Source organism: Petromyzon marinus, unplaced genomic scaffold, assembly GCF_048934315.1.
Source record: "Petromyzon marinus isolate PM22_M1 ecotype Great Lakes invasive population unplaced genomic scaffold, UKy_Petmar_22M1.pri1.0 PM_G_Scaffold_114, whole genome shotgun sequence".
Lineage (NCBI taxonomy): Eukaryota > Metazoa > Chordata > Hyperoartia > Petromyzontiformes > Petromyzontidae > Petromyzon > Petromyzon marinus.
Window position 1 is genome coordinate 184,487 of NW_027422667.1, and position 14,354 is coordinate 198,840.

Here is a 14,354-nt window from a genome sequence, read left to right on the forward strand (position 1 = left end):
ACAACAAGAGGTAGCCCTCGCCACCTCGTGGCAAGCCCTGGACTCAATCATGCAGTTACAACAGAGTCCCTAGAGGGCGTCAGTAATGGTCGTGTCAGACATTAGCCCTGGGGTATTTATTTACAGAGAGAAAAAGCAACGTAGGAAGTTCACAACGCCCATGGTAGATTGACAACGGATTTGTTGGTAAAGTCACGTAAAATAGAAATAATAATAAAAGGAAATGAATAAAAATAAAACCTACGACGTTTCAATCGCAGCGCAAGCGGCGGTCGTCATCAGGGTTCATATTGGCCATGCCATGTTCTGACTGAGTTCGTACCGGATTGAGGCTTCACTTGAGCCTAACGAGGTGCAGAGTAATGGGAGAAAACTGGCAGAGGAAAAAAAACCCTATAGAGGAATCGAGCCGGAGGACTCCACCATTTGTGGAGGTGCAGATGTGCGTGTTTGGCAGGGGTCTTACACGAGACCAGCACTTAAAACATTCATATGCCAGGTTCCTAAACTTAAATACAAATTGTTGGCTAATCCTTCACTCACAACGCTCCTCCACACGTGGAATTATATCACATTTGTATAACATCTAAACATGATCCTGGCCCACTCAGTTTTTATAATTGTCAAGTCAAAGTTGATTTCCTGCTCAAATGTGCAATGGTGTTGTGTTTTTACGGCCCTTAACCAGTCTTATAAATGTCACATTTCAATGATGGGTGTGAGTCGACCCATAGGACAACCACTGTTTACTTCCCTACTAAGTGGTACTAATTGTATTGTCCCTGGAGGGCTCATAGGCTGAGTCAACCCCCAACCTTAGGATTTTATTGGTTTTTAATAAGCTATTAATTCCATAATTGGATGTTATAAATTTGAGCGCTTTTCAGTTTTGTTGCATAGATAGTATGAGTTTTCAGATTTTAGTTAGACCTTTTCGGCAATGTTAATTGTAAAATGTTGTGAAATGTATTCTAATATATTCTTAGCTGTTACTGCAACTGCTTTTAAAATTGCTTTGTACTTGCTGTGCTTTCGTGATGTTTCATGAGTGCTGACCCAGGGCTCACTGAAATAAAATACATCGAGACTCTGGGCTTACACTTGGTTATAAAGTTAATACTGGTAGGAACCTCCTGGTTATTACACCACCAGCCCACAGGGGATTATTGTTGGGTCCGTCCGTCGTGCATCCACAAATGGGAGGGGTGGGACTGGGTGGAGAGGGGAGGGTGGGGAGGGGCTGGGTGGGGAGGGGAGGGTGGGGAGGGGAGGGTGGGGAGGGGAGGGTGGGGCTGGGTGCGGTGGGTGGTGGAGGGGCTGAGTGGGGTGGGTGTGGCGGGGTGGGGAGGGGAGGGAGGGGAGGGAGGGGAGGGTGGGGCTGAGTGGGGATGGGTGGGGCTGGGTGGGGAGGGGCTGGTCACCCCGTGGTGCCCTTATAAAACTCAACGTGTAACCTACTCACGCCGGCTCATGCCCGCCCTCAAAGTCGAGCATATTTACGGAATACACCACGTGGTGGTGCCGCCGTTGACCCTGGCCATTGACCGAGCAGCCCAACGTTCCTACTACCAGCTCCCTCCGCAGGAGAATCTGTTATGTTATCTTATGGTTGTGCCTCTACGTGCCTTTGGCCTTGCTTTACATACCCTTTAACTCTCTAAACATTGGGCCTCGCTCTTTGGTCCTTTAGGTAAAGTCACGTAGTAGGTATAAAATAAATTAAATCCGCGACGTTTCGGGCGCAACACAAGCGTCCGCCGTGAGGTGGGACAACCACAGCAAGAAAACAATTGCTGAAGTGGGCAAAAGGGCTGCTGTGACAAGAGGCTATGTAGGTAAGAGAGGGGTTCAGGAGCCAGGGAGGAGAGAGTGGAGGGGGTGTGGAGTAGGGGCAGTGGAGTGCTGCAAGTGAGTCACATCTAGATTGGGTCTTGCGTTTCATTATCAAGTTACATTTTCCGAAAGCGCACCAACCTGCTCTCATCCGCTTATTTTGTAAGTTTGATCCCAGGCGGCCTTCAGTTGTATGCGTGCCTCTTATGGCAGCCAGGATGCGTTCTTGATAAACGGAAGACTTCGTGAAACAGCGCTGTAGGAGGTCATCATAACATGCTTCCAATGGAGATGCATTACCGAATGAGCATTGGTTTTCCTCTGACCAAATATGAGCACTTTATTGGGGTATCAGTACCCGCCTTAATTACGATACTGTACACATGATAAATGTTTAGAGTTTTTATATGTATTTAAAACAAGTTCAGTGGTTAAAGACGTAAGAGTTATGCCTGTACATGTGTAGTGGGTTCTTTAAGACAGCGTAGAGACGAATCGGTAGAGGCAATGCTTATTTATTACAAAGGTGCTTAACACAATACAATACAGCCTTCTACTTGAAGGGGTAACGGCCCCTTCACCCGCTGCTAGCTGAGGAGGTACGGCTTCGGTCTAACTCGCCCTATTCCTGGGCTAGGGTCTCGGGGTCCTCCGGCTAAGGGGGTCCTAGGGGAGGCTAGTCTGACCTGACCCAGCCAAGGTACAGGTCTCGACCACTGGCCACACGGGACCCGTCCCTGATAAGCCACCCACACAGACACACACTCACCTAGCCACCCACACACTCAGTCACTCACTCACCTAGCCACCCACACAGTCACTCACCTAGCCACCCACACACTCAGTCATTCACTCACCTAGCCACCCACACAGTCACTCACCTAGCCACCCACACACTCAGTCATTCACTCACCTAGCCGCACACACACACACACACAGTCACTCATTCACGCACTCACCTAGCCACCCACACACTCACTCACCTAGCCACCCACACAGACACACAGTCACTCACCTACCCACCCACACAGACACTGTCACTCATTCACTCACCTAGCCACCCACACAGTCACTCACTCATCTAGCCACCCACACACTCACCTAGCCACCCACACACTCAGTCACTCACTCACCTAGCCACCCACACACTCAGTCACTCACTCACCTAGCCACCCACACACTCAGTCACTCATTCACTCACTCACCTAGCCACCCACACACACTCATTCACACTCACCTAGCCACCCACACACTCAGTCACTCATTCACTCACTTAGCCACCCACACACTCATTCACTCAGTCACTCACCTAGCCACCCACAGTCACTCATTCACTCAGTGACTCATCTAGCCACCCACACAGTCACTCACCTAGCCACCAACACTCAGTCACTCACCTAGCCACCCACACACTCACTCATTCACTCAGTCACTCACTTAGCCACCCACACAGACACTTAGTCACTCATTCAGTCACTCACCTAGCCACCCACAGTCACTCACCTAGCCACCCACACAGTCACTCATTCACGCAGTCACTCACCTAGCCACCCACAGTCACTCATTCACTCACTCACCTAGCCACCCACACACTCAGTCACTCACCTAGCCACCCACACACTCAGTCACTCATTCACTCAGTCACTCACCTAGCCACCCACACACTCATTCACTCACCTAGCCACCCACACACTCAGTCACTCAGTCACTCACCTAGCCACCCACACACTCAGTCACTCACCTACCCTATGCCCAACTTCCTTCATGTCTCCACGCTCATGTTCAATCGATTCCAGTTCGATGTCAAACATGCATCTCTCCATACTTTTATTTTCAAACACTGTTCTATTTTCTCTTGGGGTTTATATTTGCAAGCGTATTAACCTGCTAAATACACGCACTGTACAGAATGCCAACCCATGTTTTTCAATGGGATTTTCAATGAGTCGGGGTATATTTTTACCAGCCCCCCCCAAAAGGGTCTCTTTGGCATTTATTTCAGAGCTCTCCGTTATGAAATTAAATGGGCAATATTAGTGCCATGGGCTACAGCAAGAAAGGAGCATCACTCGTGGTGGGAGCAAAAACTTTGGCTATGAGCAAGTTGAGAACCCCCCCAAATTGTAAATTAATTGGAGCCGCTAAAGTTACGGCACCCGAGGACTGCCAAGTGAAATCTGGTTTGGGGCTCATGGACAAAATAGCAATGCACACGGCAGACAAACTCGGCAGGTTAAGGAGACTAATCATAATTATTTTAATTTCAACATTCTTCATTTCCACTGCGACCTTTAAAATCTTTCGGTGCAGTCAATATAGAAATCTAAATTAATCCTCCAAAAAATGACAACTAAAATGTAAACGCGTCAATTGTACTTTCGACCTATACCCACGGTTAACTTTCAACAAGAGTGATGGGACATTCACAAATAGTACACAAAGTGACAATGATGTTGACACCGACGTTCAATACGGCATGAAACATGTTGAGTTGTCTTCTATGAAGGCTGGGCAGTGGAGAAGCACAGTTTGAGGGTGTAGAGGTATGGAACATCTGAGAAAATAAAAACAGGGGAGCCACATGACGTCTTCACTGGAGCACACAAAAACTTAAAACAATGAAGCAATTCTTAGGAGGGTCTTTGTCGATGTCAACAAACTCGTTCAGGGAGCTAAGATAACGTTGAGTTGTGATAAGTGAAAGTGCTTGGCTATGTCAACTTTCAATTCCATTCTGTATATGCAAACAACAACAACGAAATCCAAATCGCCCATAAATAACAACCTGTTAATATATAATACAACAATCTACAACTGCTTTTGCTTCCTGCAATTTCACCCAAGGCTGCTAGGCAGCCAGTGTACACAGATGGTGCTATGGTAATAACAAGCGCCCCCCCAAATCTGAACATTAGGTGCTCAACAGAGCGTACGACCAAAGATTTGCCGATAATACAGCACCGCTTCAATGTCATCGCACCAACACAAATGGCCAACACCCCACAACTTACTTGCGTTCTTCAGGGGGTGATGGTTAATGCACGCCAGAGCCTCCATGGCATCGTTCTTGGTCTCCCACTCCATCAGGCCGGACATGCTCCTATCGGCTGGACACGTGGACGGACCGTCGCTCATAGAGTCATTTGGGTCGTGTAAAACGCAACACCCTTCGCCATTTTGATTTAAAGCTTTCGTGACTGCAGGGATTCATATTCTTGGTTCTTTCGGTAAAGTCACCACCACGTAGAAGGGAAACAATAAAATAATAAAAATATAACATAAAATTCTCACGACGTTTCGACTGCAACACAAGCAATCATCATCAGGTGTGAAAACCACAGCAAGAAAATTTTAAAAAAGTGGCGGTTATTTTTAACGTTAGCACCACGGAGAGCGATTTGGCAGTTGTTCAGATGGACGAGTCCATCTATGTTCTGAAAAGAGGAGGGGGGAGACGAAAATAATGGATGCGGTCTGAAAGCCACCGTAAGCGTGAACAATCAATTAAGACCCGAAATGGTTTATCAAATCCTTCCAATGATTGCTAAGCCAGAATCAATCTTCTCGGTTGAAATGGTCTGTGTTTGTATATATTTATTATTTTGTTGTTTCCCTTCTACGTGACTTTACCTAAAGAAGCCGTGTTTAAAGGGTGGTGTCAGTCGTCGGTGAATTTCTGCAGCAGGAAGGCTTCAGTCCGATGCCTTGGCTACGCTAACACGCTTCAGTCAGCTTGGGCGCGAGTGAATAGCAAGGACTGCTCTCGGGAGAGAATTTCTCACAGGGTTTCTTGAGCATGGCCTCATAGCACACGTTTCAGATCATCTGGTGTCGTGCTGTAAATCAAGCGACGATTGCATGGAGAATACAGTACACGATTTATTCTGTGCCATGACACGTAAGATAAATAATAAACATACTTTGCGGGACTTACTTTTTCCAGAAAACACTTTGAAAGAGCGGGGCCTCGCAATCGACATTTCGTCGCACAGCTGCGGGGACAGAACGGGCGGCGTTCACGTTATAGTTGGTAACAGTTAACGTGCACCGGTAAAGCATTCGGGAGATGTCATTTTAATTGCGGGCACAAATCCCGTTGTCCATTTTTTAATTTACATTCGCCAGCTTTGGAGCAGTCTTTCAAAGTGCTCAGATTATTGTGAACACCAAGCATAGACTCAGGGGGAATGCAACCATTTGCAGAAACAATGTCCAAAGACTGAAATGTAAACCTTTCGAATACGAATATGAATCGTAATGTATTAAACAGGACAAATTAACGCGAGGTGTTGTCTAGTCTGTAACAAAAAAGTCCCTTTGGAACATCGACTGCATTATTTATACATCTTATGTTTTAACCGCTGAAAGGAAACTACATTACACCATTTTACATTTGTCCCGTCACAGGAAACGTGTCATTGGCCACCACAAACTCCACAACATCAATAGGCTCATCTTAAAAACCCACGATTGTTTCATGTGCAAAATTTGGACTTGAATATTTATAAAAGCTTCACCTGGGAAAACTTTTAAAGAAACCGAACGCGCTCCCCTTCTGCGCTGCTGGCAGCAGGCTGAAGGGGCGGCGGGGGCACGGACCTGCGCGAACATCTCGGCCGTGATGTCCGTGGGCGCGTTGAAGAAGTGCAGCACCGCGGTGGGACGCTGGTTGCGGTTCTTCGCCGCCTTCTCGCTGTCGGCGTAGCGGTGGTTGTGAGAACCTGCGTAGTCCCTGTAGCTGTCGGTGCCGTCCGGCAGCTCGAACGCCTGGCCCGGCACAATCGACCGCTGCCTCGACACGCTGCCGAGACGAGGGCGGAAGGGAGGGAATAGCGCGAAGAAACTGTTTTTAGTTTTTATTTTATCACGTTCCAAATTTCACGTGCTCTTTGGTTCGATTCGGTAAAGTCACGTGGGTAAAAAATAAAATAACAAAAAATCACGACGTTTCGGCCACAACACAAGTGGCCTTCATCAGGTGAAGGGACCGGACTGTCCAGAGGACAGCGTTGGAGTGAAGACAGCAAGCCCAGGTCGCGTCCTTTAAGCTTGTGATCGCGGCATCTTTTGAGGAAGGTCAGCGTCTCGATGAGCTTTGACTTCTTGTCCCGTTGTCTGTTGAAAGCTCTAACAGATAGGTGAAAGCCCTCCCCGTAGAGCTTCAAATCTAGAATCCAAATTTCACGTTCGCTATTTCAATAAAGGCCCTCCCCGTAAAGCTTCAAATCTAGAATCTAAATTTCATGTTCGCCACTTCAATAAAGGCTCTGGACAGCAAGTCACCGGGGTCCTCGTGAGCTGTGACGAGTGTTTCGTTCACGGTATTCATCAGCTCTCTTTTTCACCATCCTAAAATTTAGTCACTTGCACTAAATATTTACTAAAGTTGTCTTCTCTAAATGGAAAGCAGTATCCAATTACATTAACAGGATATGACGAGTTACATTTACCAATTTAACACGGGAACAAAAAGGCTCACCAGAGGTTGATTTTATTTCCAAAGATCTGAGACATATTGAGGTGAAAAACCGCCCTGTGCACGGCGTACTGATCTCCCATCTCGACCATGGCGGCTCCCGGCTTGCTCTTCAGGAACTTAACCTACAAAAATAACAACCCGTAAGACGGTTCAGCATCGCGCAATCTTGCACGAAAATATCTACAAGTTTCGTTGTAACGCATTGTTGAAATGTGAAGTGTTGGCCGAGGGGCCATTAGAAAACATGCACAAAGAACACTTCGCATTGGGTACATTTTTGTAAAGAAAATGACCAAATGTGTATGTTGTCAATCGGTGAACAAATTTGGTCGTGTGAATCTCCCACTTTATATAACACGATCAGCGCACGACGTGCACCACACGCGCGCGTACGCATTGCACCGCGGTTGAACCTTTGGAAGAAAAAAAACAGGGACTCATTTCAAAGCAGGTGCGCGCAACACCCAGCGAAGGCACCTTCTCCACGTCGCCGAAGAGGCAGAGGATGTTAAACACGCGGTCGCAGTTGAAGCGTTCGGCGTCCAAGTCGTACACAATGAGGACCTTGTTGTCGGCCTGCTGGTTCATCATGGCCTGCACGTGCTGGCCCTGGGTACCACCCTGGGGCCCAACCTGGTTGCCCATGCCTACTCCCATGCCCATTCCTCCCCCACCGCCCATGCCGTCGCGGCCAGATCCATAGTCGACGCCCGGTGGTGGTGGCTGCTGGTGGCCTGTGACGCAAACACACAAGAGGGGGAAACGCATAGTGAACTAGCTGAAACTCTCTAAACTTCTCTGAAAAACAGATTTATGACAACCATCATCTTACACACGTGTGCCCTTTCCTATAAGGTCAGGTAACCCAGGAATCACCACTCTACTCCTTGGAGACACTGGAAAACATTGGTCCAGAAGACTCAGTTGCCTAGGGAATAGACTAAACTAGTTTTTATTTTAGGTTGAGGGCCACCAAGCTAGAGCTCTTATTCAGCATAGCTTGTTTTAAATACCCAATACATCTGATAGCTATTGGAAATATCGTCTCTTAAAACACAAAGCAACTCATACGTTGCAATTGTTAATCGCAAAAAAAGGTTTTTAGGATGCACCTTAACACTAATTCCAAATAAGAAATGTTCTCAACAGGCAGCAGGTTCTTTCAATCTGACAGCAAGCTGAAGGAATCCGAAATTATAGCATTCGCAACAAGGGGATTACCTCCACAGTCGCCACCACCGCAAGCGTGTGCTTTGGGATGGTCGCCAAGGAGAGACGTTTGCTTCGCTGGCATCATTGCATTGTCCTCTGAAAACAACAAAAAAACGATCACCAAATTCACCCACGGGAAACATAAGCGCTCATTGCTGCACAAAATAAGGACAATCCAAAAAATGCATTCTGCACCCAGAACATTCACATGACCAACACATTAAGAAATTCCGGGCACACTCCACACGGGGGTGCGCTGCGTCTGTCGATAAAAACAATTGGCGGTATTTTTAAAATGCAGATTTCACATGGCGCAACATAAATAACGAGCACCATACAAAATACAGCGCGTAAAGAAACGCTCATCGCAAGAAGAAGAAAAAACAAAATTTATTGGAGGTGTACAGATGCACGCGACAAATTGTTCCGAGGTGCGGCGTCAGCGAGTGTCCGTGGTTGCCGCCTGCGATGCCCGCTCGTTTCTTACCCAGTCTACGCTTCGACGGGAACACAAAGTTGCCCAGAGTCGGGCGGCGGCTGACGACCCATCGCGAGGAGGATGCAACAGAAAGGCCGGCGCCTTCTTTCCTGCGCCAACAGCAGTCACGCTCGGCACAAATGGACCCCCCCGCGTTGTCCATGCCACCGCACCTCTCGCTCTCCGGCGACCCTTTTTGGTTTGGGGCTTAAAATTGGGACGCTTGAAGTGGGCGACGGGGCCTTACAAACCTTTAAAATGAAAAAGATCGCCGCTTATAAACCGATGCGAAATGCGTTGTGTCTGGCATCAGCAATGTCAAAAGCCTCGTTTGCAAACAAAACTTTAGCAAGGCAGTCTAAACGTACGAGCGTGGAGGTAAATTCTCACCAACGGAGCGATTTTAAGCCCCAAACGCATCGGCACGCGTTCCGTTCGGCTTATTTCCAAGTCCCGTTCGCGGTGAATGCGGGCTTTCGTCGCTCCCGGCTTCTTCGCGGCGGTTCCGGTGCTTTGCCGGTCTGTCAGCGCCGTGTCCCCCGGTGCCTGCGGCTGGACGCAGGTTATCCGATGGCCTCTGCCAAGCGGCACGTGGCGGTTGCGGTGCAGCGGACGCGGCGTGCTGCGCCGAGTGTTCCGTGACGTGGCGCTGCAGGCGTGGGGGGCGCGGGTCGGCCGTGCGTGTCACAGCGGCGGCGGCGTGTTGGTTGCTTGGTCCCCGGTGCCTCCCAAGTGCCGACGAGGATGTCGCCAATGTCGCCGTTCGTGTCGTCGCCGTTCACGTCGGTGGCTGTTGGCTGCCGGGCGCTTGATTGCTCGTGTGTTGCTTGCAAATTGCCTCGTGTGCTTGTGTGCGGCAATGCTCGCAGATGCTCCTTGTAGCGTTGATGTTGGGAGTGAGGAAAATACTCTTCGAAGCGTTTACGGAAATTTGGCGATTAAATCAAACCGCACCGTGTCCCTGAAGCTCCCTTGATAAAGTGGCGAGACTTACCTCTTCGGAAACTAATATCTGTGCGTACACACAATGTACTCGGGACAAAGATACCATTTTCCTGTTCAGGCTCAATCGTACCAAATTAAAAGGGTTACTTTATAATAAGTGATATTTTCAATCGTAAATATCGGCTTTTCTGACATCCTCTAAGCTTCTCCGCTTAGTATCCAGACACCACATAATGCAGTCAAGGTTTCTCAACCCTACAAAATATAAAAACGCAACGTGCAATGTCCACCTCAAATATGCCAGTGAAAGTTGGCACCTACTTCTGATCCAACAGACACACACCCTGGTAAATCTAAATATAAAAGTAAAACCTTGGATTGCGAGTAACTTGGTCTGCAAGTGTTTTGCAAGACGAGCTAAAATTGAAAATAAATATTAACTTGATAAACGAGCGAGGTCTTGCAATACGAGCAGTGTACGTGTAGACACACTTTGTACTGCCGTGAGTCACGTGATCACACAACTGATAGACGAGTGCTTTGATGTACGAGCGCTTTGGATTACAAACACGTTCCCGGAACGAATTATGCTCACAATGCAAGGTTTTACACTGTAGTGTAAAAATGCCCAGCCTTGATACACCCCGAACAACCGAGTACCCGCCTATGGGCCACATGCACTTGACGTTGGGAAAATCTTCAAAGCTGATCAAAATCTAAAACGCCACCAACTTAATGGCAATGTCTATCGCATGTCCAGTACCAGGGCAACAGCTTTAATGGTAACAAAAAAATTAATCCAATGGATTATTGAACACTCCAGCAGCCACATGCCTCCTTGTGAATCCTGTTCTTCACAACATTCACTTATACTGCCACATTGTTGTGAAGGGTAAACTAGAAAAACAAAGTACAAGGGCAGGAGTTTAAAACCAATCTGCCCAGAGTAAACTACGCAAGCTTAGCATGGGCTAAAAAAACACAAAGATTATTTAGTTATATGTTGCGCTAGCTGTTACTACCCGGCTTCGCCCGGGACTTGGATCCACCACGCCCGGCCGCCTTTGTCTCCCCAGTGGCGATGTTCACACACCACAGCAGTTACTCGTTTGAGGCTGAGTCGACCTAGGGGAGGCCCAGGACCGGTTAAAATAATCGTCACCGATGGTGGCGGTGAGCGGGAATCGAACTTGGGTCGCCGGGTTCGTAGCGCAGCGTAGCGCTAACCGCTACACTACGGGTCACGTGACAGATTTGACGTCACAGCTCACTTGCCGTGCAAAAAATAAATGCATTATCGAGCTCCCCCCCCCCCAAAAAACAAAAGTGTATTTGTGTAATGTTTGCACGGTGTACAGTCTGGAAAGTACCCACATGGCAAATTTCCAGTTTGTTGCATGTCGGGAAGTACGCTAAACATTTTGAACAGACACACATATTCACAACTTTGCCTTTTATATATATGGAGAAGATAGGTATAAACGAAAATAACCTTGACCAGCTCTACACAATTGCAGTGATTGCATGATTGATACAAAAGAGGGGAATGGCGTTTCAAATAACTTCCTGTGACAACGACCAAGTTCTGTAGATTGTAAACAGTACACCAATGTGCTTCAAGACAACCAAGTGTCTGCAGGTGTGACATTTTTCTGCAACCAAAATCTCAAGTGCAGAAGCTGCATTATCCTCTTGAGAACGCTCCAAACTTCCCCCTCTACTTGGCCACTGATCTTCAAGTATAACACGGCAAAGCCGGCCGCGTACAGAAAGTCAATGCCTGTTTCATCACGCCGTGCACACCCCCCAGCCCTTGCGTTAAAAACGTCACCCCCCACACACCCGAGGGCTCACCACCACCAGCTGTCGAGAGAGCGCGGCTCTGATATGCTCAATATTGGTCTTACCTTGCTTGAGGCCAGGGTTGGTGAAGTCCCAGGTATCAGAGTCATTTTTAAACACATTCAGACGCGTCGCCTGTAAAGAGGACACAGCAGGGGGAAAAGATAAACATTATTCGTGGCCAGCATATAGGGCATAGATGCTGGGAAAAAATTATATAACTTTAGAACCTTCTTTGGTTCTTTCGGTAAAGTCACCACGTAGAATGAGGATAAAATAATAAAATAAAACAATAAAATTCTCACGACGTTTCGGCCACAACACAAGTGGCCTTCTTCAGGTGAAAGGAACAAACCTGTCGTCCCGACCTTGTGTTGTGGCCGAAACGTCGTGATAATTTTATTGTTTTATTTTATTATTTTATTCTCATTCTACGTGGTGACTTTACCGAAAGAACCAAAGAAGATGAATCCTTGCAGTCACGAAAGCTTTAAATCGAAACTTTAGAACCATTTAAAATTTACAAGCATAATAATTATTAAGCGGTCATTACCCCCGAGACAATTACGGCACGCAACTTGCGGTAAAGCCGAGGTACTTAACGCAACCCTTAACCTCCTGGGAGATGAATGAATAAGAGCTGCCACACGTAGCAAGTCAACGATAAGCTAAACTTTCGCACCGTACGTAGCAAAAGCGTGCTTATCGGAGTTGTGGGAAAACAGTGGCCTTCTGCCACCAGTTTTTTTTTTAAGATCACGTGTTGATTATCCCTCTTCGTTGGAACAAGCTCCCTTCGTGTTTGCAGATAAAAATCGCTATCCCTCGGTGGCCTATTTAAATTCCAAACTTGTTTAATCGCACATAAGTTTGGCATGCTCTGCCTAACTCGGTATTATTTATTCGCAGTGTTCCTCGTGTACTGTAAAGCGTTAGCCTTGATCGTATACCTCAAAAATGTTGAAGTGCCATAACCCCGTTATGAAAATGATGCATTCGTTATTACTGTTCTGTAATTTTATTTCCTGCTAACAATGTAACATCTCCCCTCAGGTACTCTGCAGGTCTCGCAAAGCAGCCTATGGCTGAATGTTAATCACCCGTCACCAAATAAAATCGATTTGAAAACCAACTCTACCCTTCCCACTGGATGCGAATTTTCCATTAACTGGCTCAGGGCACTGGCTCAGATGAGAACCACCCTCACACGGTAATATCAATTGGGAAAAGTTTGACTTTAGACAACGGCAAGGATGCCCGTCATGCACAATGGGTTGTTGTAGGTTGTGGGGCTGTGTGGTGGGCAGCTGTAAAATCCATTGGGTGCATTGTATTTCTATGCTGCCACAATATATGCTACACTCCTTTACCCCGCACACAAGTAAAATAACCCCCACAACAGGCATCGAGTGCGGAAGCCCTCATCTAGCAATGAATTGCCGTGTGTATTCAGCATTATTTGCTCACCAAAGTGGTCAATTCATAATATTAAATGAAATCTTTGGTCTGCGGGTGAAAAAACCCAGGTTGTGGTGCACACACTTGTGAATGTACAAAGTATCGGTTGTACTTGCCCTTGCATAGTCCACTATGAGAGTACAGCAGCCCGAATAGATGTCCGCTCCATTCAGGGATGAGTTCGCTCTCTCGGCGCTCTCAACCGAAACAAACGTGGCCAAAAATTAAGGAAAACACGACCATTTCATTTTAAAAACAATACATTTAGCATCTCCAAAATAACATGTAAAATTACGTGAATGGCGGACATATCGTTACGGTTATGCATCTCGTTGAAAGGATATTCCACAAAGGCCTGCAGGCCATTCTTCCTGAAGATAACAATGCGTTGCAGAGGCCCAAATGGTTTGCAAATGTTGTAAAGCACATCCTGCAGGACCACATGGAGCACACAAACGCAGCGAGGTGATTTTGCACGCATTACCAAGTAAATTTGAAAAGCTTTTTTTCCAGTGAATTTTTAAGATCGAGCCATACAGGACATCAACGCTTTCCAAAATCAACATTAGGTCTATATATTGTTTTTTATTCAATGCCATTGGTGGACTTCAAAGCACAAACAAAAAACACGACTTCAATTGCCTCAAATGAACCAAAGGATCAATGTAATTTCGTTAGCAAAGCCATTCACTGTAATCCAAAACGGACATAATTTCACTCGTATAAATGAAACATGCGCGTGTGTGCGTGGCACACCCGACAAACTATTCACACATTAATGTCCAGCTGCTGTAAGTGTAACAATGCCCACCGTGGTGATGGGGTAGATGGGGTTGAGAATGGTGAAGAGCAGGATGTGGTTGCTGTTGCCGTTGTCCCCCGGGACGCCAGGGCGCCAAAGCTTCTAGCTGGTAGAGAAGTTAAAGTAGGCCGGCTGCCCGCACACGTAGACGGAGCCCTTGGACGAGTAGTCGACGCAGCTGCGGGAGCTCTCCGGGTCTTCAAACTCCACCAGCGCCTGCCGCGTCTTGGGTATCATCACCACGTAGCTGCACGGAGGGAGCGATTCAAACGAGTGCCGTTATTCAAAGATGTGGCCGACTTTAA

At 47.2% G+C, this 14,354-nt stretch overlaps 1 protein-coding gene across 1 annotated transcript; it reads right to left on the minus strand.

Moving 5' to 3' along the window:
- Positions 1-3,643: 3,643 nt before the first annotated feature.
- On the minus strand, positions 3,644-14,150 carry LOC142909273 (heterogeneous nuclear ribonucleoprotein L-like). The gene is made up of 11 exons (XM_076059699.1): positions 14,059-14,150; positions 13,592-13,677; positions 13,364-13,460; positions 11,855-11,924; positions 8,534-8,620; positions 7,790-8,046; positions 7,313-7,434; positions 6,433-6,634; positions 5,768-5,825; positions 4,845-4,940; positions 3,644-4,387 (listed from the first exon to the last, which is right to left on the minus strand). The coding sequence occupies exons 5-11, from the start codon at positions 8,607-8,609 to the stop codon at positions 4,332-4,334; spliced, it is 867 nt and encodes a 288-aa protein (XP_075915814.1). The 5' UTR covers positions 8,610-8,620; positions 11,855-11,924; positions 13,364-13,460; positions 13,592-13,677; positions 14,059-14,150; the 3' UTR covers positions 3,644-4,331.
- Positions 14,151-14,354: the final 204 nt, after the last annotated feature.